The following is a 26,924-nucleotide window of genomic DNA, read 5'->3' as shown; positions in this document are numbered from 1 at the left end:
TGCTGTAGCATGTAGACCACAGCTCTCTGCGACTCGACTACGCACACCCAGAAATCCACAGAGGAACACGCCACGCCCACGCACTCACACACACTGACACACACACACATCTGCTTTACCCCAGAAGTCAAGCATACTTCTCTTTCTCTTCCCTTGAGCTACTTTTTGCTCCTCTCTGTGTCTCTTGCCTGTGGTTGTGTGAGCAGGTCATGGCGGAGCTGGAGGGCCTGGAGTTTGGCAAGTCGGACTTTGTCCTCCTGGATGAGGTGACGATGGAGCAGTTCATGGAAAACCTGAAGCTGAGGTGAGATTATGCTGTGAGAGAAGGAGGAAGGGAGGGGAGGCAGCTGGGTGCCCGGGTGTCTGTGTGTGTGTGTGTGTGTGTGTGTCTGTGTGTGTGTGTGTGTGTGTGTGTGTGTGTGTGTGTGTGTGTGTGTGTGTGTGTGTGTGTGTGTGTGTGTGTGTGTGTGTGTGTGTGAGAGTGGTGAGGGGGTAGCGGGTAGCGCTTCACACACTCACCTGGCATGTGAAGGGAAACTTGTCGGTGTGTGTTCGGTCAGATCTATGCTCAGGGGAGAAGTTCAGGAACAGAATCGGTTACAACAGCAGTTAACTCACAATCTGACATGTTTTGACCAAGTGATGTCATTCGAATGAACAGTGAAGTAAGATTCTATCAAACGCAAACGCTGAAGTCTCTGCCTCAACTCTCCCGCTCATTTTTGGTCCCATCACCAAGCTGCACACTGACTGTCACATGAAGGAAATGGGGTGAGACCAGTGACACAGAGCGCATGAGTGAGCGATCTCACCACCATGCTGCTGTTATAAAACCAATAACCCTCTGTTTATTTAAGGTTTAGTGTGTTTTAAGGGTTTCCTCTGCACGTTCTTACTTTCCCTGTGTTGACATTGACTTTCAGCAGAGACAAACAAGCTTCAACTGTTTAAAAGATTTAGAGAAAATTACAACAAAGTCAGATTCCTTTCAGTTGATATTCACACCAGATTGTTCCAATTTAATATTTTTCACAAATCTGCTGCTGCTATGTTATTTCCTAAGTTTGACTATTGTATGTGTGAGTGTTCATCTGCTGCTTGATCAGACTTGCCTGGAGTCAAAGCCGGGACAAGCAGATGCAACCCTGTGTGCACTAAAGCCTCACACTTTTGCGTTTGCATTCATTAAATGATCTGTAGGTTTCTGCCCGTGAGCTGCTTTGCATCACATCAATTCAACACATTTTCATGCTTGACCAAGTTTGGAGACACAAAGTGGATCAGAGGAGTTTGCACGTTCTCTCCCCTATGTCAGTTGTCGTCTCGTAACAAACATGTTGTCGTTAAAGAGAATGCAAGTTTGTCTGAATATCCAAGTTTGGTTGTAAGACATGCAGGTTTCAAGTCAAGGAAGAACAGATTTGTTTTTCTTGGCGAACCTGCTTTGGACTTTCCACTGTTCCCCATTTTAAGCCCTATTTATAAGACAACATGGCTTGATCCCAAATCTGGATAGTTGTAGTATATTTTCCCATGCAGACACTTGACTTGTTGCAGCAGGTGTAACTGTGCTGCATTAATGATGGCTTTGTTACATCCAGGCGTGTCAGGAGTCCCAGGATCCTGGCAATGATCCATCCAAATGGAATGAAATTACACCTGCATGTGCACCTGTATGCAGTTTAGCACTCACAGAGGATTTCAGGCTTTTAGAAATCCCTCCTCTGGTTGATCTGGCAATTAAGAAATAATAACTATGGCAGTTTGTGGTTGGACGAGTCTCATACTGCGACTATACATGTAACATATAGTGAAACTTTAACATCTTAACCTATTGATTGATTGATATGTAACGGAGTCTTCATCAGCTTCTTCAACCAGTCAAACATCCCCGTTGCCTCTCCCTGCTTTACAAGCCAACACCAGGCGACACACACGACTGAGGAAGTGGCTCCCATCAGACCGCAGAAGTTGCACTTCCTGCTTTCTGTGAACACACACACTTGTGTCACTTCCTGTCAACCCGTGATGTAAACGTCCTGGCCCTTTATGAGAAATGCTACTTTAAAATTGTGGGTTTTTTTTCGTGATGAAGTTAAATGTAGTGTGTGAGGTTTTCCGTTTTTATCTTTGCCGCAGCTAGAAGAGAAACAATGGTCATTAATGTGGACGGAAATGAAACAAGAGGAACTGAAGTTAAAAATATGGCAGGCACACACACACACTCACACACAACCCTGAGTACGTGCGATCATCTCTTCTCACAGGTTTGAGAAAGGCCGTATCTACACCTTCATTGGAGAGGTGGTGGTGTCCGTTAACCCGTACAGAAACCTGGAGATGTATGGGAAAGACGTCATCGAAGCGTATCGGGGCCGCGAACTGTACGAGAACCCCCCCCACCTGTACGCTGTGTCTGATGCTGCTTATAAGGCCATGAAGAGACGAGCCAAAGACACCTGCATCGTCATATCAGGTCTTTATTTGGATCGTTTTATGACAGGAAATGTCCATTTATGCATTTGAAATGAGGATTGTGTGAGTTTTAGTGATGTTATTTGCATGTTTTTGTGAATCAGGTGAAAGTGGGGCGGGAAAAACTGAAGCGAGCAAGTACATCATGCAGTACATCGCCGCCATCACCAACCCGGGCCAGAGGGCGGAGGTAGAGAGGTGAGCGATGTCATCTTACCAGAGCAAACTGTGCTGTAAACTCAAACGTAGGCGGATGTAGATATTAGATCATCCCCCTCCCTGTGTTTCGTTCTTCCATCGCTAGTGTGAAGAACGTGTTGCTCAAGTCTAACTGCGTGTTGGAGGCCTTCGGGAATGCCAAGACGAATCGCAACGACAACTCCAGTCGCTTCGGCAAATACATGGACATCAACTTCAACTTCAACGGCGACCCCACGGGTGGACACATCAACAACTACCTGCTGGAGAAGGTGAGAAGGCTCCACCACGCCGCAGACTAGAGAAGCTGCAGGCAAACTAACAATACCAAATAGCGATCCACCTCCTGAAGATGTCTGCTGGCTTCTAGCGTCGCCACATCATTTCCTAGGAACATGAATGTTTCATTAGGGGAGATGAAGACGAGGTGAGAAAGGACCTCTGTGAATAGATGTGTCTGTGAAGTCTGCTGCTGCTGCTGCGGCGGCGTTAACAAATGACTCACCTGGGGGTTCTTGATGCTGCTGTATTTATCTCTGTTCTGTTAAAGAGCGTGTGGAGCTCAGCTGGTGTGAGCAACGCTGCTGTGATTCATTCACAGCAGGGCAGAAATAACCATCTCTGACCGTCGCCTTTTGTCTCTGTCAGCACCTGAGAATCGCTCAGTAGATACTTGAGGAATCATTCAAAAGCTACTGCAGATGTGTAGTTTTCTTTGCTTATTAGACTCGGGACTGAACATTTCAGCTTAAAAGCAGTAATTGGATCAGTGTTGACTCAGCAGCAGACTTTGGTTAGCCGCAGTGTTGACTTGAGACTTCAAAACAATCCTGTGTTGCAATTAAGTCGAGCTTAATTCACGCTTGCAGCACTTCCCTCCAGAATTCAGTTCAGGTCACAGTCTGAAGATGTTTAATAACTGTGTAACATGTGGGATGTGTAACTGGATTTGGATGTTTGGTTCATTTCCACAATCTGTTTTCCGGATTTAGTCCAGAGTCGTCCAGCAGCAGGACGGAGAGAGAAACTTCCATTCATTCTACCAGGTAACACGCTGCCAAAATGAATCATCTGCCTCAGCACTTCCTGTGTAGGGACATGCTTGTATTAACAGGTTGATGTGTTGACTTTACTTAGTTACTGCGTGGAGGCTCTGCTGAAATGCTACAGGCTTCACACCTTCAGAATGATCCTGCTCTTTATGTTTATACCAGAGAGGGCGCTGCATCCACTGTGAGTTCATATTCTTACTTTAGACTACAACTTCTACAACTTTTGAAGGAATTTACCCAGAAAAAAATGTCCTTTTAATTCTCTGCAGACGTCCACCGATGATCGCTCTAGACACAAAGCAGTACTGAGCGCTCTTGAAGTCATCGGCTTCTCAAAGGAGGAGATCGACTCAATTTATCACGTCCTGGCTGCTATTCTCCTCCTGGTAGGTCCAAGTTATGAAGATGTGAACATGTCAAATGGATTTAGATAGGAAACCCGTGACCTTTAACCTTTGGACTGGAGTTTAAACGATGTAACGCTCTGGCTGCAGGGTAACGTCCAGTTTGAGAGTGATGGTGAGGACGTGCAGATCTTGGGGCTGGAAGCTGTGAACCACATCGCTGAGCTGATGGTGACGGAGCCAGAGAGCGTCACCAAGAGCCTGCTGTACCGCACTGTGGCCACCGGGGGAGGGGAGGTCATCGAGAAGGGACACACGGAGCAGGACGCCTGCTGCGGACGGGACGCTTTTGTCAAGGTGATGTTCACTCTCACTCTCACTAAGGCTACTGCTCTACCTGTCCACCTGCCCTTCCGCTGTCACCTGACTCACTCACCTGCTCCCATTTCCCATCAGCCCCTGTGTCTCCAGTTACTCTGCCAGTTTGTCCTTGTTACAGTGGTTCTGTTTTCCTGGACTGTCCATCTGATCAGCCTTCTTACATCTTACAGACTCTTCCCTTTTCTCCTTTTTACATAATTTTCACAGTTGTCTCACTATCTTGATGTTCAGCTGCATTAAACACACACTCTGCCCTGCAGGCTCTCTATGAGAGACTTTTTGGCTGGATTGTCAGCAGAATCAACGCCGTCATTGAGGTGAAAGGCTACAACCCGCTGCTTCATGGGAAAAACACCGTCATTGGTGTGCTGGACATCTACGGCTTTGAGATCTTTGACAACAACAGGTCAGCATCTGTTACTTCTTGATGTTTCCTGTGTTGCTTCATCTAAAAATCACAGAAATGTAATGATTTGTTGTTATTTTTGTTGTTCTTAACAGTTTTGAACAGTTCTGCATCAACTACTGTAATGAGAAGCTGCAGCAGCTCTTCATCGAGCTCATCCTCAACCAGGAGCAAGATGAATACAACAGAGAGGGCATCACCTGGCAGCATGTGAGAGCACACACACACAGACACACACACGGACACACACACACACAGACACACACACCTACGCATACTCACAATTACCCTTTATGTGCAGATTGACTACTTCAACAATCAGATCATTGTGGACCTGGTTGATCAGCCTCATAAAGGCATCATCTCCATGTTGGATGAAGCTTGTCTCAGCGTAGGTAAAGTCACCGACACCGTCTGCATAGACAGCATGGACACCAAACTGGCTCAGCACCCCCACTACACCTCCCGTAAGGTGAGAACAGAGCACGAGGTCATGGCCTCTTCTTCATCCTTCCTCATCATGCCATTCGTATTCTGTACAAGTTAAATCATTATTATTATGATTATTTATTTATAAATGTGGTACATAAAATAAATAAAATAAATAAAATAAATAAAATAAATAAAATAAATAAAATAAAAAATATTCAGGAGAAATGTTTGATTCAGTTATACAATACATTTTCTCAAATATTTAGAGCATTAAGTCTCACATATGTGCTTGTTTTCGTTTGGATTGAACTTGCTGTCACTCATGTCACCGCTGCAGTTCTTTGTCACTGTCAGCAGATAGCAGAGTTTCCCCAGTTTTTTGCCCGCAGCGTTCTTTCATATTAGCTCATCATTTTCTCTACCGTGCTGTTATCTTGTGTGTGTGTTTGTCCTTCACATGTACTTCAGGAAGTGTGTGTTCTTTGCGTTACCTCTGCACTCACTGTGTCCTCTCCTCCCCCTCCTCCTCTTCCTCCTCCCTGTCCCCAGCTGAATCCCACAGACAAAACCATGGACTTTAAGAGACACTTCAGAATTCTCCACTATGCTGGAGACGTCACGTGAGTCGCTGACACATTTACACACTCACTTATCTGCTTCTGCCAGACTGTGAGTGAAAATATGATGGAACAAGCCATATAATCCTATTAACTGAGGTCAGTTTATGACATTGACGCAGCAGAGAGTGAGCTCATGCATGAATTGTGTGCATTGGGCATGAAGTGACAGCTTTACTGACGGCTTTACAACGAGAAAATGTTTGCTCAATTTATGAATTATGCTTATGATCATTTCTAAAGACCTTAACGTTTTACTAGACTTTTATAAGAGTGAGGCAATATATGATACAGTTCAAGCAAAACTAATATTATTGCAATTTGGGGAATTGTTCTGTCTCTTCTGAAATGGAATGTGAGTCATTTTTCAAACGATACCAGGGATGTATTTTATCTTTAGGCTTTATAATTGTAGTTAAAATCCTTCCTCCTTTCAAAAAGGATGTTTGCTGTTTAGATAATCACTGACCACAGTTCAGTCTTTATCTCCCTTTGATCGTTTCCTCTCTCATCGCTGCACCAATTCCCTAAGATTCCAGCTGTGTTTAAGCATCACAGAGGCCATATGAGGCCCGCCTGGCCTCCGGTCAGCCGTCACAACTTTGATTGGTTCACACTCCCCCCCCATGTGTGCTGCCCTCAATCCAGAGAGGGGAAGGACGTTCATGTGTCAGGGGAGCAAGACAGCGGCAGCACAGGCAGAGGTGGAGGCAGATGATGCGACAGCTGCAGAGCTGCAGCCGAGCGGAGGCTTATGGAGGTTGTTTGAATCGGGGAGATCCAGGCTAATGCTACGTCAAACACATTGTAGAGTCTGGATATAGATCTCACGCACATTAGCTGCACTGATCCCCACGTGAGCAACCTGGAGCCGACAGAAACGGGGTTGTTAACCTGCCTTTATATCTCCCTGGTCTGAGTATTGGATTGTGCGGAGGGGAGCGATGTAAAGAACCGACATGAAATGAGAAAAGCAACAAATGAAAAATCTGCAGAAAACGAAATTTCCTTACTTCCGTCCTTGTTAAACTTTGAAACATGACAGGCTGGATGAGACCTCACAGTCCCCTGTCTCAGCTGGTCTCGGGGTCACCTGGGGGTTGACTGCGACCGAGCCGTCACCCATCGCTCCCTGTGCCTCCCCTGGTGCTGCTGCTGCGGCCTCCATCCTCCCCTGTCCCATCCCATCAGAGTCGCTTCCTGCTCTGGCTAAATATACCCTCGCCCTCGCCACACGCTGCCCCCGCCCCCCTCCCCAACAAACCACCACAATCACAAGCTCTGACCTACTTCGCTCCCTCCTCCTCCTCCTCCTCCTCCTCCTCCTCCTCCTCCTCTTCTTTCCTCATCCTGTTTGCTCTTTCACTCTCCTCCTTTTCTGCTCCTTCCGTACTGCATTCCTCCACCCGACTCTGTTTGCTGTGCACATTTTTAATTCCCTGCAGTGTTTTAACCTGCACATGCAGCACTTACGCTACAAGATGGATCAAATTTCCTTACAGTACAAGTTTACATTGTCAGAAACTGCCCACCTCTCCCACCTGCAATCTTTCAATGTTTTTACATAACCTCGGGGTTGGGAACAGCAGTTTCTGGCTTGGCCCGACTGTATGGAACGTTTGCATGCTGTCCATGGTGCTGAACACAATGGTAATAGACTAATGTGTAAAAGGGGCCTATTTCAAGCGTAGATATGTATGGAATAATAGAATAAAATACATCTTTACTCTCCAGACAGGGATGGAGAAAACGCCAAACATGACAGAGGAAATACAATATCTGTACTTAGTTATCATAGTAATTAAAATCACTGAAAACGTTGGTACAGCCATGTCCTACAGGTTATTGCTCATTTTAACAACCTTGGACAGTTTGTTTTGGTTGATCTGTGTCAGATGTACCAGAAAGATTAATTACACTCAGCAACCAGCCTGGTTTACACCTTTTCTAGAATGTTCTCCCTTCATTTCCTAATTAAGAACAACCACTCACTGGCCTTCTTGCAGGTAAAATCATCAAATCAGTTTGTCATTAATCAAAGTTACTAAATATGTTGGCCATTGAGGTTAAAAGCTCCTTAATGACATTTTTGATTAACAAATTCACAACTTTCCATCTTAAAGATCTCCTCCTAATTTGCGATTTCAACGTTTAACATCTGCAACACCGTATTTGCTATCACATCAAATGAGCACAAACTACATCTTACAGTGTGTTGACATTAGGATTATATACGAAACTGATCATCCAAATTCAATATTAGCTATAAATCCCCACACATAACAGTGACAGGTAGCTTTTAAATGGACACAGCTCTCTCCTCCTCTGTATTATAAGATCATCTAAGGCTTAACTAGTGTGTAAATTAGCTCCATAAAAGCAAGATAATGATTTATGAAGAGGCTAAAGAGCTGCAGAGTTTGGTGTTAATCACTGTAAGCGTCTCCCTCATAGTACACATTGACTCAGTGTTAATATCAGATATGCTGATTTTTTAAAGAGAATGCGTGATTAAGTCGACTTTATTACTTTCACCTCATATAAAGCAGCAGTATCCTTGCGCCAGCCTTGACCTTCATACTTAAAATATACTTCCCTCTAAATCATCCTCACATCTCTGGAGAGCCGTTGGCTTTTTCTCTCTCTCTCTGTGTGTGTGTGTGTGTGTGTCCTCTCCTATCTGTGCTGTCCTTGGAAATGAATGTCCCGGTGCCACAGTGGGTGTTCCCTCTCTTTCTCTCAATCTCTGTGTCACACTCTCGCTCGTTCTATCGCTTTCTGTTTTTCGGCGAGTTTTCTCGGAAAATCCTCGGCGAGTGATTCAAAGATGGCCCGTCAGCCGAGGGGGGGACCCATCAGTCACACGCAACATCCATCCATTTGTTTGTCCCCAGATGTGACAGTTAGGGACACACACACACACTCGCACCATCACAAGGCCAAGCAACATGTGACCCCTCTGACTGAAGATACAAGATAAAGAATCTCTGAAACTCAATAAGCCTGTGTAAAAATGTTCACTCTGAATCTGAATCTCCATTGATTGATGGGAGATTTAAATTAAAGAAATCCCAAAAGAAGGAATGAAAATGTACAAACTCTACACCTTTTCCCCCTTAAAGTCATTGTGTGCTAAAGCAAAGCAGTCTTATATTAAGTTCTGTACCCAATAACAGCTGTATGTAACTCAGGATGAATAGAAACCACGTGTGTGATAGCAGCAGTCTCTCCTCTCGGGGAAACGGCCATCTTATACAATTGTGCAAATTATAGGAAATGAATGGAAAATCAAATTAAATGTCCACACGTGCTTTATGGTTTGAGGGCAGTTAAAGGATTTCACGGTTTGTAAAAATTGGAGCCTCCTGCTTTACTTTGCATAACCTTTTACTCTCTCTCTCTCTCTCTCTCTCTCTCTCTCTCTCTCTCTCTCGCTGTCTCTCTCTCTTTCTCTCCCTCTCTCTCTCTCTCTCTCTCCCTTCTTCTTTACAGATATTCCATCGATGGCTTTTTGGACAAAAACAAGGACCTGCTTTTCCAAGATTTCAAACGTCTCATGTATAACAGGTGCAGAATCCAGTCTCCTCTTCACCCCCCTTCATCACTCTGTGTCTTCTTCCCTCGCCTCTCATCTTCTCCTCTTCTCTTCTTCCCGTCCCGCAGCCACGACCCGGTCCTGAGGGAGATGTGGCCGGACGGTCAGCTGAGCATCACCGAAGTCACCAAGCGACCTCTGACCGCCGCCACCCTCTTCAAGAACTCCATCGTGGCCTTGGTGGATAGACTGGCCTGTAAGGTCGGTGCCCTCAAAGCCCCCTCACCCACCCGCCCCCCTAAACACACTCCCAGTGTATTGTTTTGTATCTATACATTTTGCGAGGAAGGATCATTCTAAGTGCTGTCGCTTGGCAACAGGTGTCAAATGTTCTGGTTCCGGTCTTGTGCGTGTTAAGCACTGAGGTCTTACTTGAGTCATCCAGAAGATGCTGTGTGTGTGTGTGTGTGTGTGTGTGTGAAGTGCGGCTCGGTTAATTGGTGTGTGAGTCACAGGCTATTCAGAGACGACTGGGTGAACAGAGAAGGTCATTATTAGAGTTGATTGGTGTTTTTTTCTGAATTTAAGGAGATCTGCCACATCATTAGCAGCTTGTTTCATTTCCTTTTCAAATTCTGTGATCTCCCACCTGGACCATTGTGTTTACTCTAAACTAAACTGTAAAACCTTCTTCTTGGAGCAGGAAATGCAGCACAACCAAATGAAATCCAGGCTGAAATAGGCTTAAACTCAACTCCGCTTCCTTTCAGTGGAAACCAATTGGATCACACAAAGCCTTAAGAGCTTCACAGTATAAAAAGTTGGTACCAAAAAAAAAGTATAGAAATGTCCACACCTGCTCTGCTGATGACAGAGCGGGAAGCTTCAGCCGTCTTAGTGGCGACTCGTCTGCATACTGATGTGTCTTTTTGTGTCGGGGCGGTTTAAGCGAGCTGCTCGTCCTCGTCCTGTCTGGCCGTGTTTGGCGGCGGAGGGGGCCGGACGTTGCCGGTCTCGGCTCACTGACTGAGTTCTGACATTTGGCGGTGTTATTTCGGGACAGCCTGTCGCCGTGATGCTGTAGCTTCTTGTCTCGGTGCGGCGGAGGCGAAGGGAAAGAGAGCTCGTCTTTTTTTCCCCCCTGTTTGGTTTCTGTTGTAGCACCTGAACATCTCACCACATCACAAGCTTTACCATCTCAATTTGACTGATGATTGTTTTAAGAAATGTCTGCTTAGCGACGGAACCCTTTTGTTTTGTATTTTAAGGAGCCGTACTACGTCAGATGCATCAAACCCAATGAGCTGAAGTCCCCGGTGTTGTTTGATGATGCTCGCTGCCAGCACCAGGTGGCCTACCTGGGCCTGCTGGAGAACGTCAGGGTCCGCAGGGCAGGATTTGCTTTCAGACAGCTCTACCCACGCTTCCTGCAGCGGTAAGGACAGAACATTCACTGTAATAACCTTAACACTGTTGCTAGGATAAAAGTGAAGAGGAAGTAGAAGTGAAATGAGTCTAAAGTGCACTTAAACTTATTGGTATTTCTGGTGATTTAATGTTCAAACCTATTATTTCTCTAATATTTCAAGATAAATGGATGATAATGATGGAAGATGGGCAGGATAAGCGTTCCTCTCTCTCTCTCTCTCCCTGATCGTTCTTCATTGTGTTCTTGCAGCTATAAGATGACGTGCGAGTACACCTGGCCCAACCACCTGATGACCACGGACAGGGAGGCGGTGGAGGCCATCATCAACCAGCACGGTTTCCAGGACGACGTGGCGTACGGGCAAACCAAGCTTTTCGTCCGCACGCCACGGTCCCTCTTCACTCTGGAACAGGAACGAACCGCTCTGATCCCCATCATCGTGCTTTTCCTGCAGAAGGTTAGCAGCAGAAGAAGAGGAAGAAGAAGACACTTAGAGGCAGTGTCATGGCTTCTTCCTGTCTGGGGGGAATCTGTGTGTCTGTTCTTGTATTTTCATGAGGATTTATTGATCTGACAGCTTAATGCATTGACACGTTGCCCGGATTTAACGTCTCTGAGTGCTCGGATGTGTTGAGGATAAATCTACCATATTTTTTACGACGTCTCCCGTAGACGTTCACTCTGATGACTCTAGTTTGCATATGTGACTGAGATTTGTCTGCCAGTTTGAATGCTAATTTGCTGCTGTCACAATAATTGTGGTAATTAATGAAATCCGGAGCACAGCTTCATTTAAATCACGGCTTTCTCCCTTTTCTTTCTCCTGACCTACTTTTGATGTCTCTGCAGTGAAGTCTGCTTCCATAACTGGAGCACCAGGACTGGAGCGCCATTCTCTTTCTAACTTTGGCTATCTTGTTCTCTCCCTCTCTCTCTGTCTCCCTCTCTCTGTCTCCCTCTCTCTCCGTCTCTTGACCCGCAGGTGTGGCGGGGGGCTTTAGCTCGTATGAGGTGCCGCCGTATGAGGGCCATCTACGCCATCATGGGCTGCTACAAACGGTACAAGGTCAAGGCCCACTTCTGGGAGGTGGAGCGGAGGTTTGCTAACGTGCGCCTGATGGCCGACTACGGCAGGAGCGTGGAGTGGCCTACGCCGCCCGCCACCCTGTCCCAGTTTCACCGCATCACCATCATGCTGCAGCGAAGGTCAGAACACGCCATTTAATGACTTATTCACTATTACATCATCATTCTGTGAAACGGATACATCCATAAATCCAATTCTACTGCCAGAAAACACAAATGAGTCTTAGTAATATCTTGTTAAAAAGGACTAATACACATTCCATGTTCTCATATTTATTTAGGTGTCTGTTTTGAAACATTTCCAATGCTTTAAAGTGTAAAAAAACACACTGAAATCTGATCACACTGAGTGAAAACGGGCTTGTTAAGGTGCTGTGTGCTCTCTTGTTTTGGACAGGTGGTGGGCGAGGCAGATCGTGAAGAACATCCCCCCCTCGGACATGATGGAGGTTCGGGCCAAAGTGGAGGCACTGAGGGCTCTGAATGGAGAGAGGAAGGATAAGGGCTTCGGCCGAGCCTGGGAGAGGGACTACCTGGCCAACGTGAGAGTCTCACACACACACACTCACACACACTCACACACTCACTCAGCATGTGTGACGAAGAAAGAGGATGCCGTTCTTTCGCCTTGGTCTCCACAGCGCATGTGAGGAGCCTGACGCTACACAACATGACAGAGGGAGGACGACGCACACATTGAACTCTTTAGCGAATCTCACACTCGGCTCATTTAGCAGCTAATCTGAGGTTGTCTGGTGGCAGGGTGCATGAAAGGCAGCTGGGGGGAGTGTGAGCGTGTGTGTGACAGTGTGTGTGAGCGTGACTGCTGCAGAGCCCTGAGTCACTTTAGTGTGTTACACAGCCTGTGACCTGATGGCCTCCTTTGGGCTAAAGCCACACGTGATTACACTCCAGTCCAACAAAGCAAACCCACAGAGCCGTGTGTAATGCGTCATGTAGAGTCGGCCTGAGACGTGACTCCAAACGCTTGGAACACGTGAGCGCTGGGAGTTAAGGGGACCGATCAGAGTCCTGGGGTCTGAAAAAACAAAACCAAGACAAAAACTTTAATATGTGGGCGTCTCACTGATGTCAGAAACTAAAGCAGGATCACCCCTGGCAACAGAATGGTGCTGAGAGAGGAAGACTGAAAAGTAAAAAAGCATGGCAAGAGAAGTGTGTGTGTGTGTGTGTGTGTGTGTGTGTGTGTGTGTGTGTGTTACTGCTTACGATTTGGAATAAGGAGATCCAGATCCGCACTAAAAATAAATAAATAGTTTTTCCTTGCCGTTCCAAATTTCATTGGAAAAGGAGGAAACTAGTTTTTGTTTTAGTCCATGTGCATCTGTTATTAGCTGTAAATAGCTGTAACTCGGGCTGCTCTCTCTCTTTTGCCAACACACAAACACACACACACACACACACACACACACACACACGCTCCACTCTCTGACCTGAAAGAGTCACAGAAAGTTTTCTGACCATTGAGGCGGCACAGTTTAACTCCGTGTGGTAGTTTCACGGCCTGACTTCCTGTAATATGATCTTCTGATTTCTCCACAGGTGAGGGACAATCCTCAGACCAGCTCCGGCTTCATCCGGGTTTCCAAAGAGCTGAGGAACAGAGACGAGTACAGTCAGGTCCTCTTCTCCGGCTTGTGCAGGAAGGTACAGTACCAGCAGAGCAAACGAGGGAAAGGGAACACACTGAAATGGAACAACCTGTTTCTTTCTCTTGTTGTTTCCTTCAGCTTTGAGTTGTTCTTCTCTCCCCACCGCCTCACACTTTCCCTCAAAGCGTTGCATCACCCCAAGTGAGGAAGAAGGGGAACAAATGAGGAGATGAATTGTGAAATTAATTCAGTCATTCCTTACGTTTTCTTAACCTTTTATACGTTTGGCTTGTTTAAACGCAGGCTCTTTAAAAACAACGGAACGCGACTAATCTAAAGCCCTGAATGATTCCTAACTGGTTCTTATCATCGCCGTGCAGCAGTGGGGAGAAAAAAAAAGAGAAATTTTCCTCATCAGGGATTTTATAGAGCAGGTTTCCTCTAAATTCAGGGTTCAGCCTTGGTCAGAGTGTGAAGGCGTAGCTCTCCCCCCTTTTCTGATCTGAATCTGATTTGGAAATAGAGCTTTTAGTGGGAGAACTGCTTCAACTGTCACTCATGCTTTTTCACAGCTTTTTGTTCTTCTAAACGACAAACATCTCTTAATTTGGACACTTTTTGTACCTTACTGGACTAAAATGTAATATCAGCGTCTGTACTTTTCAGTGCTCCAATAGGAAAACCTCTTTGGGAACAGAGTGGCAATTACCTGAGCAATCACTGCAGAGGAGACAGAAGTCAAACAAAGAAAGCAAACAAATGTGCGGCTGTGTTTTTCTTTTCTCTCTCGCAGGTGAACAGATTCAACAAAAGCACCGACCGCGGCCTGCTCATCACCGAGAAGCACGTCTACAAACTAGAGCCCAAGAAACAGTACAAAGTCTTGAAAAGGCTTCCCTTAGACTCTGTAAGTACCCACGAGGGGAGAACACTCAGCACTCCTTCATACACAGGCGGCACGAGTACACACACACTCGCACACACACACCGGTTGACCTACTAACCCTCTTCAGTCAGTCTCCCATACCAGCAGCATGTGAAACGCAAACTTCTCTCACTTTCACAACTCACTTTACAGTACTTTCTTCAGCTTGACAGCAAGCCAGGTCAAAGATGATGGAAGATGGTGTGTGTGTGTGTGTGTGTGTCTGTGTGTGTGTGTGTGTGTAGAGTGCTGCAGAAATGAGTCTACAGGTACTGAGTGAGAAATGAAAGGGCATCTGGGAGAAAGTACAAGTAGTCTGACCTACATTCCTGGTTAGAAAATGGGGCTGTACACTGCTTCTGGATGGTGTGTGTGTGGGTGTGTGGGTGTGTGTGTGTCTGTCAGAGGCGGGGGGTGCTTGCTATGTGCAGACGTGGTCATGATGGGACAGCAGCAGTGGGGCTTACCATTAGGTTTATTGGCTTCTGGGGGCAAACCTGTTTCATTTCACGCTCCGGTCTTGAGAAATTGGATCAGGGACCTAAGAGGGCGTCGGGTTTTACAGGAAGCGATAGAGAGAGAGAGTGAGAGTGAGAGAGAGAGAGGGAAAGTGTGTGTGTGAGAGAGAGGGAGAGGATGACAGTTTTATTTACTGTATGGTGTCAAGCTTCCATAGTGTTGTAGATCAGGATTCTCTTCCTCGGTTCCTCGGTTCCTCGGTTCCTCTTTCCTCCTGTGACATCAGAAGCCACAATCCCAGTGCGCCACAATACACACTGATTTTGGATCCTGATGATGTCCCAGATGTTGTTTTTGTATGACGGCTATTCCCGAATATTGTAATTTAACAGGATTTGTGATCTTGATGTAACAATAATCTAACCTTCACACATTCATGGAGTCTGAGATTGATGTTATACTTCACACCTCTGAAGAAAACCAGACGCCTCCATTAACCTCATTTACAGAGATGCTGAGGAGGATGAAGAGGAGGGAAAGGTTCTCACTCCGGGTGTTATCCTACATATGTGTGTGTGACTATGGTGATTATGTGACTATGTTAACTGCAGAGTCAGGTTTCGATACAAGATAGAGATTTTTAATAACTTGTGTGTTTTGCATAGATAAGTCCTCTTCCTCCTACGAGATCTTTAAGTGAGCTACATTATGATGTCACTAATGGTTCGTTCCTTATTGCTGCGTGCGTCACATGTCTCTGGCCCCGCTGCTAAATGGCACACTGTGTCCTCTTTATAAGAGAGTGATACAACGTGCAGGCTGCTCTTACTCCAACAGCTTGTTCCTGGTAACTTGTCTCACATGGACTCACTCTGTAGGAGCATGTGAGAGCAAATCAACCCTGACAGCTTCTCTTACGTATCATAGGAGACCGTGTGAGACGTTATTTGACATTCATACTAATATCACTCCTGCGGTTTTCCTGGCTGGAGACATAAATGAATGAAAATGAAACGGACCGGTGGGAAGGTGACGGATAAAAAGAACGTGTGGGATCACAGGGTGTGACTGACGGGCAGCTTGTCACTCTAATGGTGATCAGAAACAGAACAACCTGTACCTATGATGTACCAGTGACACCCACACATCCCATAATGAGTAATCACAGCTGGACATCCGGTAACGGCTTTAACAGAGACAGAAAGAGCGCAAACACGCCAGAGGGTTAAAAAGCATCATTATGCAGCAACAGAGCAGCTAAAGATAGCTGATGCCATTAAGCAGAGCTGCTCCAACTGGAGGATATGAGCTTTATCCAGGTCAGAAACAGAGACTGGAGCTGAGGAAGAAGCAGATCTGCGGAGTCTTCCTCATTTTGAATGACAAAGATGGTGTGGAAATGTCACGGCGGTCACAGGCTGAACCTCCAACAGCAGCTCCATGTGTCACTATGACTCGTATCAACTGTTTCCTCTATTGATTGGACGCATTTGTCAAAGCACCAAAACTCGGTGACTCAACAGGATTAAGTGTGTGTGTTGTAGAGTCAAGAGCCATCTGTCATTGTTAAAGATGTTTGTGTCTGTAAATCAGTAAGAGTAAGGTAGGAGTAAAGTACACACACACACACACACACACACACACACACACACGCACACACACACACACACACACACCTCTCTCTCTCTCTCTCTCTCTCTCTCTCGTTCTCTCTTGTTCCCTTTAGCTGCATTCAATCTGTACATTATTCTAACTGGGTCACACCTCATGACCTCCTCCCCCCTCTGCTGCACCTCCACACGTGCGCTGCAGAAAGAATGTTTCCTCGCCCCTCATACTCAGGATTAAACCCGGCAATTCATTCCAACAGCACGCGTCTTGATCCGGGATATACTTTTGCCACACCGCGTCGTACTCGCAGGTATTATTATACAGCAAAGCCATAATCCCTGACATTTTCATACAAATCAAATCGTCACTCTGCCCGTATGTCACCTATAGACGCGTGAAGGAAACATCTGGATTGTTGTCGCACATCACATTGATGAATCATCGCGTTGGGGATATATTTGTGTAACCGTGTCGTTGTGTCTTTGTGCTCTCTTTGCCCTCTCAGCTCACGGGGATGAGCGTGACCTCTGGCGTTGACCAGATGGTGGCGCTGCACACATCCAACCGGGACGACGTCCTGCTGTGCCTGCAGCGAGGGGAGCTGTGCCCCAACCAGGACCGTGTGGGCGAGCTGGTGGGCGTGCTGGTCGACCACTTCACCCGGTCAGTTTGGAATTATCTTTTAGAAATCAGTCACAGAACAAAGCAAACGTTACTTTCACTGATTCCGCAGATTTGCTCACTAATTACAGAAAGCATGAAGTAATGCAATCAGCTTTTGTAGTCATTAGTGAGAGTTAAACCTGACGCACACACGCTTAATCATCAGAATCATTGTTACCCAGCACAGACTGCGGCTCAAATCGACTCCATTAATGCAGCATAACAATTACGCAAATCACAATCTTGGCATTTATCACTGTCATACTTGTCCGCGTCAACATGCTGCTCTGAACAAACGGCATGAAATGCATCAGACACGCTGACACTTCATCACATTCATCACTGGGAACTGGATTGGTCTCTGCTGTTTATAAATCTGATTCACATCCACCCAAGTTCATCTCTGCCAGACTGACCCGCAACTTTTAACACAGAGCCAACTGTTGAGGTTGTGTGTGTGTATGTGTGTGTTATTGTAAGTAATGCCTGCAGAAACAACATTTACTCTTTACACTGATTTGCTTCCCAAAGTCATAATCTCCCCTCAAATCCAGCCAGGGCCACACCAGCGTACACACACACACACACACACACACACACACACACACACACACACACACACACACACACACACAATCAGCATTTGTCATTTTGTTAGTTAGTCAGTTAGTCACTTTATTATTGAAAATGTTTTTAGACCTGCACTCATACTGACAAATGAATCATCAGCTCACCTGCGTCAGTGTGATGTCAGTGTGTGCGTGTGCAGTTATTTATTGTGGTGGTGGGTATGGAGCCCCCTGGGGGGGATCTCAGACGTCAGACAGACGGCGGCCCCACCAGGGTGTGTGCTCCCACTTTTATGAGTCTATCTGTTTGCTAAGGAGTTTTTGCTGAGCTGATTCTGGATCCCCAGTGAGGCGCTTGTGCGTTTTGGTTTCTGGGGGGGAGGGTATGGTCGTCATTGGGGTCCCCGCAGCAGCTGCTTGGCTTAGGCGGGGGATCGGCGGGCGTCGGATGGGAGAGGCGGTTGCTGGGACTGAAAGTGATCTGTTTGGGCGCTCCGCCTGCCTTTGTGCCACCATCTGGGGTGAATGAAGGAGGTTGTGACCTCTGCAGGGGGGCTCATCAAGAGGGGACTCAGGAGACAAAGTCAGGGGTGCACATCGTAAGTGTGTGAGCGCGTGTGACGGGGGGAGATGGGGAGCGTGACTACACACACACACACCACACTCTTGCCCTTACTTCTGTCAGGAAATGAGCTCCTAGACTATGAGAGTCATGCACAAGTCATTTGTGTTAACATGGTCAGAGGAGGATTTCATCAAAGGACTGATTGTTTTTGCCTCTCTCCCTCTCTCTCTCCTCTCTCTCTCTTGCCTTGGAGTTTTGATAGTTAAAGAAAGTGTGTGTCGGTGCACAAAGAGAGTTGTACAGAACTGGGTCAGTGAAAGATGCATTTGAGATCAAATCAGACATCAAAATCGCTGAGGATGTCTGTCTGGTTCGCTGTCGCGTCACATCTGTCTCTCGTTGCGTTCTTCCGCTCTCTCCCCTTCATCCCTCTCTCTCTTTCCTGTATATACCTCCTTCGCCTCATCTCTGCCTCTATGCAGCTTTCTCTTCCTGTCACCTGGGTTTTTAGCTGTCAGCATGAATGAGGCGAGTGTGTGTGTCTGTGTGTGTTGGTACGTCTGTGTGGGTTTGATGGTATGTGAGTGTGTGGGTTTATTGAGTGGTGTGTGTGTGTGTGTGCAGGGGGGGGTGGACTCATGAGCCATCTGCTGGGACAGCTGGAGAAGAAGAGTAGGATTTAGAGAGAGATCTACCCAGAACTTTGAAGACTGAAGATGTTTTTATACACAAAAGGCAATTTGCTGCTTTTATTTGACTTAATTGAATTGAATTGAATTGAAATTATTATTGAAATTATTTTGAAATGGATTTTATTTTATTTTGACTGGGCCGTGCTAAATACTGCTCTACAACATTAAATAGGTAATTAAGTTAGTGGAGCTGATTCAATCAGTTTGACTTTTTCTGGAAACCTCCTTTTCCGACCTTTAGTCCTAAATGCTGAGCAGAGTTTAAGGTTCATCCTGGTTTGCTGCTTTCTTTTCGCTGCACTAAACCCAGCAGGTTCATTTATGAATATGAGACATGAGCCTCTCTCTGTCCTGCATTAATTGCGATCTCCCGTGTCTCCTCCCTCTCCTTCTCCCTCGCCCTCTCTCTCTCCAGCATACATTAAAAATATGTGATTCCATTAACCTCAAAGCATATGTTAGTGGCCCTGTGATGCGTCTTTAAGAAGATACACACACACACACACACACACACACACACACACACTGACCTGTTTCTGATGTCTAAGGACTTGTTGACTTTCTTATTCGTCCTTCTTAAGCGGATGTCAACAGCCAGTATGAAGCAGGCCCTCGCTATTCCAACTTCCACTTACTTTTTAGGTCGTGAAAAGCGTCATCCCACGCCTGAAATAGCCTCGTCCCTTCCCTCTTCCTTTCTCCCTCGCTCCCTCTGAGGCTGTCCTCAATGTGCTCGTCTCACAGACAGGGTCCAACAGGAGAGGAAGCCTGTGTGCTCTCACTTTCATGGTCAGAATGTTCCCTTTTTCACTGAGTGTCCACGGCCGTTTGATGTATCTGGACACTTTAACCTGCAGTGACAGAGAGGTCAGGTCAAATACTCAATTACTGCAACATCTCTGCCCTCTAAAGTGCACCTAAGTGATCATAAATGAGTATTGGCAGTAAAATAAAGTGTTGTGCTGAGTCATGACTAGAGAGGAAGATGTGTTCCTAAATTTAGTCCAGGTCAATTCTGCTTGTTGATAATAATCAGTGCAAGATTCTTCTTCTCTCCCTGACATCTTAGTTCTGTAGCTGTGTGTCAAGCGTCAATATATGCATTATCTACGTGGAGCTTAGTGTTAATTCTTCTAATATGCGGACATCAAAGTCTCAGTTCAGCGAAGGAGCCGGTCGTCCTGACTGTGCCTGACCTCCACAGAGTCGCACGCTGATATCAGAAGGCCTCTGTGGATTCACACACACACACACACACCCGTGCCAGCGTCACTAATGGATTCTTCAACAGTGTCTTTATTCTCTACCCCGACTTCCTCTCTCTGTGTTCTCCTTCATCACTCATCAGTATGCACGGGCGTAGTAACATTGTCAAACAAAACCCCGATGAGTGTGTTTATCTTTCCAGAACACTTGTTTTGGGGGTCAGATGAAGTCGTCCATTAAATGAGGATTCTGCAGGAAACAGGCAACATTTATGACTCAAGGCGTGTTCGTCACTGGGTAAAGTTCATTATTCCATTTGTTTTGCCACCGACACACTACATGTGTTCAGCTGTTTCAGTATGATTCATGTTGTTGTCCCAGAATGCACCCTGAGGAGACTCAGGCCGGGTGTTGCTGCTTGACTTCAGCCCGCTGTTATCGATGACGGCGATGCTAATTATTACGGCTCAGATCGGCGATTACGTCGATGCTAAGTAGACGATCTGCCCCCGCCTGCCCGGCTTGGCACCCGGGGGGGGAATCGAGTCGCCGCGTAAAACCCCTGCTGTCGGGGCCGCAGATGCTGCTGTTGCTGCAGCGATTGTTGCCAGGCAGCGGCGGAAGTGATGATTAAGATTGCGTGGGGAATTGCTGGGGTTGATGAGCGGGTGTCAAGAGGGGCGGAGAGGGCGAGCAGGCGGGCAGAGAGAACGGAGCGATGCAGGTGGAGATGAGAGTAACTAAAGGCTGCAGGTAGATGGAGGTCGAGTTTGGATACTGTATTTAACGTGACAGGAACCCGGAGACGCCTTGATTCCAGTAATTATCCCTCAGACTCAAACCCAGTCCATCACTTTGTCTCCTGTCGTGTCTGACATCTGTCCAAAGATCCCGCCCTGCCTTTCATTTAACGCTGAGCCGTCACTCTTCTGACAACTCTGCTGTTTGATCCTCTCCTGAGACCCAATTATACCTTAACCTGGTGACACTGACGGAGGCAGAGGATGAAAAAGAGGAAGAGCAGATGACAGGAAAAGAAGGCAGGAGTAACGCTGTGGTGGGAGGCCGGGGATCTCACGGGCAAAATATATTGTTCCCTTTCAAATGTATTGGGATTGAAGAAGAAAGAAGCAAAATGGTTTCAGTTCAAGGACTTCAAAATGATACTTCAGGGTGCTTAGTAACTGGAAACAGGCTAAATGGATGTTTAACCTCAGAGCCAGGCAATGAAACACTCTGCAGTTGTTAAAAGTGTTTCCCTCTCTCGTTAACAGCGTCTGATGAAAGGTGCCGATCTCTTTGTTTCGCTTTTTTCCTGAGAGACCCAAAGTATTATGATGTGAAGTGTGTGTGTGTGTGTGTGCAAAGCAGACACCCCAGCCTGTTAACTCACCTGACAGCCCTCCGATAGGAAGTGTTTACATCTGAGATCCAATCGTTATGCTCCCACACTCATGCCGTCATATATGTGTCATGATGTGAAAAACTCTCACTTTCCTCTTTCCTCACAACTTTTAGGCCCAATTTACACCTCACATTCACATGTAATGTCTTTGGATTTGGATTTATCATCTCTATAACTGCATCTGAGTTTAGAAACAGCATTTTATCACACTGGATTTATGATTCCTGTGAGGATTTTGTTTTTGCATTTTTCTTCTATCGGTAAAAGGATAGAAGAGGGAAACTCAGAGTGAGTTTGGGTGAACACTGGAAACTTCTGTCTTTATTATCGTTTTCTTCTTTGTGGTTTGTGGCTTTGAAAAGTAAATGGAGAAGTATTTCAGACATAACACACACATGCAGCGGCGTTAAAAAAAAGAAAAGAAAGCATATTCAAAGTCGTGCTGTCAGTGCGCAGATCTGTTATCTGTGATGGCACATAAGTCCCTGGAAGCGATGCTGCACAGTCCTGGTGTTGATTTGATTTCCACACAAAGGGACCAGCAGGGCCTCCGGAGCCACACAGCATCAGCATCACACACAGCACACACACACAGACCTAAGTAAAATGACCCATAATGGAGATTCCAGAGGCGATTCTTCACAATGGATTAGCACCATGCGGCAATGTGAGGAAGATGACAAGGAGGGAGGCGAGAGGAGATGAAGGAGGGAGGAGAGAGGAGGGTGGTTCTGGAAGCTGCGGAATGAAGATGAGAGAGGATGGGGGGGCAAGCAGGGGGTCCGCAGGCTCCCCTCGGAACCGCTGCGCCCCAGATCTGTCTGCGGCTTCGTCTCCGCTGCCATGAATTATTCCTCTGCAGCATGAGGGCTTGTTTGGCTGGGAGCAGTCGACGGTTTGTGTTTATCCTCCGTATCTCCGTGCACACGCATGAACACACACAGATCACACAGCTCAGACGGAGAAGACAGAGAGGAAGAAACATCGGGAAGTTCCGTCGTGTTTGTGTCGGAAGAATGAAATCGTTTTGAAGTGACCAGAACAGGAAAAGAATTGATTACGTGATAGTGAGTCAATTATGATGTAAAAGCACTTCAAAGAATCTGATTAGACTGATTATATTATGTAATTAGACTAAAATGATTCTATCAATTATATCATCAGATTCAAGTGGAATTGATTTGTCTCATTTTCTACTACAAGAAGCTGTTTTGTTTTGCTGATAGACGATCTGGCAGGAAAGGAGTGCGAGGCGACGTGAAATCCAGTTGACAATCTGTTTACATTTGTGTGTTCCTTTTTAGAAAGAGGAAAGAAATTAAACTGGGGGGTAAACATGTTGCAAGAAGGCTGCAAATGACCAAACTCACTGATCCAAAGACAGAAACTGGGTTGGAATCGTTCAGAAGGCAAATAAACGTCTCTGTTTCTGTGGCAACGTACTTGGAGAAACACAACAGACAGACATCGGACAACAACTTCACACCGCTGTGGTTTTAGGCAGCAGAAATCGTGTTATTTACAGCTCATCTGTGGCCAAACATTACTGTAATTAGCACTGGCGTGAGGAGCGTCGGCCATATTTCCGCTGTCTGCCACACGAGCCCGTCCGATCTAAACCTCCACAGTTTCAGCTTGGTGCAGTAAGCAGATGGAGTCACTCTGTTGCTCCACAGCCTCTCTCTCTCTCCTCACTGAGGCGTTTCTGAACGTGCCGCCGCCGCCGCCGCCGTGTCGTCTTTCACATGCGTCCGTCGGCACGATCAGATCTCTACCACACAAATCAAAAGCTCCCCCGTGGAGGTCAGTAGGTTTCTGGGCCAGGTTTCTCTCTGACCAAGTGGGGCACGACAGCTGGTTTAGGCAGGGCAGTGGGGGGTCGGGAGGAAGAGCAAATGTAACTATGGAATTTTAGTAAAGCTCCGGTAAGGCTGAGGTCAGTGGTTGGTTATGATTTAAAGAAATACAATCTGATTTCGAAGTTATCGTGTCGACTGGCGTAATCGCAAATATCTCATTTTTACAAGCGAGACTGTTAACGACAAAGACCGACTGTTTTTAAATCTCACACTTCATATTGGTCAGCTTTCCGGCTTGGACAGATTTTCCTAATTTCACAAGCAAAAAGGTTGTTTTGATGCTCTGTTTGATTGGCAGCTTGATCCTCGTCTCAGACACCTCAGATCTCCCAAATCCACTCTTTCTCCACAAAACACAACTGAGTCACCCCGCTTAAGTTTGCAGCTTCACGACTAACAGGGTAAACACGTCAGCACACACACTCCCCCCCCCCTCACACACTCACACACACATAGTGCTGTGTCCACTTTTAATAAGTAGGCCATAACCCACACACACCACCAGCAGCTTGAGCCCTGTAAAATCCGTTAGGGTTGACGCAAAAATAATACATCAATAATCCTCTGCGTACTAAATACAGTAAAGTGTTACAAAATGCTTTCTACCGCTGCTGAAATTGTATATAATTTCAGTTTCTCAACCACAGTGAATGCAAATCTCTAAGTAATTCCATAACGTTCCTCTGATGCAACCCAGACAAACACACATACACACACACACACGCAGACATGCACACCCGGTGTTTGTGCATTAAAACAAGTTCACTTTTCAGAAATGGAACAGGAATCTTTATAGAATCTGAGACAGTTTGATAAATTTGGCCGTCCATCTTTGATAAACTTGTCAGTTAGTTGGCCCACATGCAGGAGGCGACTCTGCTACATCCAAACACGTCCACAAATAACTGTTTGGCCTCATTTCCAACTCTTCTGCCTCGACAGATTTCTGCTTGGGTTCAAACAAAGTGTAACCAATGAACAAACAAACAAGAAGCATGAACTCACAGCCCCCCCCCTCCCCGTGCCTGGCTCTAACGTATGTGGATAAAAAGCGTGTGTGTGTGTGTGATCTGCTGACGGAGCCATGTGCTGGGTCGGCTTGTGTGTGCTGGAGCAGAGGGGGTCACTGCGGTCGGGTCGAGGCAGCAGGATTCCTGCGTGCTGACAGGCGAGCATGTCCTTCGCAGTGGATCATCTTCAGCTGACTGCGCAGCGAGCGGCCAGTCAGGCCCAGCAGAGCCGCAGCCTCCACCCAGCTGTCGGCACGGCGACTGGGTGTGTGACAGCACATCACCTAGCACCCTGGGGGACGACTGTAGTGATCGCTCGACATGTTCAGAGGACGGGGTGAAAGGTTTAGCTGACAGACAACATCATGTCTAATGTTGTTTTAATGACCGTTCAGTTTGTGTGAATGGAGCTTTGGGTTTAGATTAAGTAAGATTAAATTATTTAAGGTAAGGGGAAAGGTGAAGAAAGTCAGTGGTCTGTGTTTCAATGTTTACTAAATGAAAAACGTGTGTGTCATTTTGTTCTTCCAGCATAAGAAAAGCCGACTTTGATGTGAAGATTAGCTGTTCAGCCGTGCAGCTACACATGAGGGGGAAACTCAAGCGGGTCACCGTGGAAACCAAGTCGGGCCAGGCCAACGCAGATTTCAAGAAGAGTCGGGAAGGTTTCATCCTGCTGCTCCCAAGTAACTAAGAGAGTCTCCAACATAACACCAGCAGCAGATGGACATGGTCACCGTGGTAACCCACAGCAGGTCTGCGACGGGGCGGCTGGTCCACTCAGGTGCAGATCCACATGGAAGCAAACTCCACACCCATTGGACTGAACTGTAGGCAGAGCTGCAAAGTGGAGACGTGAGACTTTAGAGTTCACTGGTTTACTTCAGACTTCTAGTTTTGCATATTTAAAAACTGCACTATGTAACTTTTTCACCTGAAACTATTTCCTTCCTATCTACAGTATATGTTTACAGTAGTGGGTCAGTCTGATGCCTCTCTTTCTGTTTTTGCTGTATTATTTTGGAATTTCCACTGATGCCTTTTCATGGATACACTGTATTAATAATAATGGTAAATCGTGCCTTATTAAGGGTCTTTGTCCACAGTATTGTATTGATTTTGCATTTGTAGTTTAGTGTCATGTGTGCAAATGTTGTTTCTTGTTTCTTGTTGTGGGCACATATTTTTGAGTTATTATTTTTGTTTGTGCAGAGGCTCATGTTTACTCAGTTTCAACACGTATAGACTGCTATGTCTTTCAGTAGGTTTTCCAGATTCCAGATGTACATCCAGTAAAAATGTTGCACTGTGCAGAAAGAAGAACTTTTTCATGCATCACCTCGTGCTGCAGCCTCCAAATGATTAACCTTTTTAAAAGAAAAGAAAAAAGAAAATCTGCATTACAGATAATATAACGAGGAAATGAAAAATGAGGAAAGTGGAGAAAATAAACTATGCAAGACTTATTTACAGATGATGATTCTGCTGTAAGTAGTTTGTAGTGTGTGTGTGTGTGTGTGTGTGTGTGTGTGTGTGTGTGTGTGTGTGTGTGTGTGTGTGTGTGTGTTCATTTTCCTTTCATGTTTTTCTCACAGGAACAGATAAGCATAATTATTCTCCTTTTGTGGCTTTGAAGAAAAAATACTTTTTGGGACGATTATTATTCATGCACCCGATGTTAGTATACTGTATGTTGTGTTATTTGATGCACATAATGCAAGCAGCATGCAACGTAAATCCACTTTAATGATGCCAATCCTGCTCCTCTTACATGAGATGATAGAAACCTGTCCAGTTGAGATCCTGGCTGCTCCGCCCCCCCAGGAAGTGACAGAAAGACAATTCAGGAAGTGAAATCCGAATGATAAGCACACAACCTACAGAACAATGACTAACTGGATCACATCAACCTGGTTAGTAAACACACACACACACACACACACACACACACACACACACTCTGACATTCCCACATTTTCTGTAATCTTGTAAAACATTGGAGCACTAAATGAAAATGAAGCTTCAACAAGAAACTACGAACTCAATATTAAATTGAAGCCTGTTTGGATAAGTTTAAGATAAATCAACAGCAGATATCCTGACAAGAACAAAGTTATTTAATGCGTGTGGTTTTCCGTGGATAAGAAAAATAGGAAGATTGATGAATTGTCTTTGGAAACGATCCTTAAACTTTCATGAATTCCTGTTATTCCAGTTTGTTGCAGAGATGTCAGAGTTGTGAGGTTAATATGCCTCAGAGTGCATCTGAGACAATATTTCACTGTCAGTCAGTCAGTCGGAGCAGAAAGCAAGCAGTCAGTTTCACTCACTCAGAATGTTTTACAGCTCAAACTTCATTGCTGAAGGTTTATTGTAAATGGAGCATTGGGAC

At 45.9% G+C, this 26,924-nt stretch overlaps 1 protein-coding gene across 1 annotated transcript; it reads left to right on the top strand.

Annotated features, from left to right (window-relative positions):
- myo1g (myosin IG) lies at nucleotides 1-26,009 on the top strand. The gene is made up of 22 exons (XM_076139334.1): nucleotides 1-304; nucleotides 2,268-2,476; nucleotides 2,580-2,673; nucleotides 2,780-2,945; nucleotides 3,666-3,719; nucleotides 3,811-3,906; nucleotides 3,995-4,111; nucleotides 4,220-4,426; nucleotides 4,711-4,856; nucleotides 4,952-5,066; nucleotides 5,158-5,328; nucleotides 5,838-5,908; nucleotides 9,398-9,472; nucleotides 9,569-9,701; nucleotides 10,709-10,875; nucleotides 11,119-11,326; nucleotides 11,852-12,075; nucleotides 12,353-12,497; nucleotides 13,519-13,623; nucleotides 14,362-14,475; nucleotides 17,069-17,226; nucleotides 25,064-26,009. The coding sequence occupies exons 1-22, from the start codon at nucleotides 210-212 to the stop codon at nucleotides 25,224-25,226; spliced, it is 3,033 nt and encodes a 1,010-aa protein (XP_075995449.1). The 5' UTR covers nucleotides 1-209; the 3' UTR covers nucleotides 25,227-26,009.
- The last annotated feature ends 915 nt before the right edge of the window (nucleotides 26,010-26,924 follow it).

Source organism: Genypterus blacodes, unplaced genomic scaffold (genome assembly GCF_046128005.1).
Source record: "Genypterus blacodes isolate CSIRO-AG114 ecotype Tasmania unplaced genomic scaffold, CSIRO-AGI_Gbla_v1 ptg000438l_1, whole genome shotgun sequence".
NCBI classification, from domain to species: Eukaryota; Metazoa; Chordata; class Actinopteri; order Ophidiiformes; family Ophidiidae; genus Genypterus; species Genypterus blacodes.
Note: the sequence above shows the minus strand (reverse complement) of the source record. Positions and strands in the feature narration are given on the sequence as shown.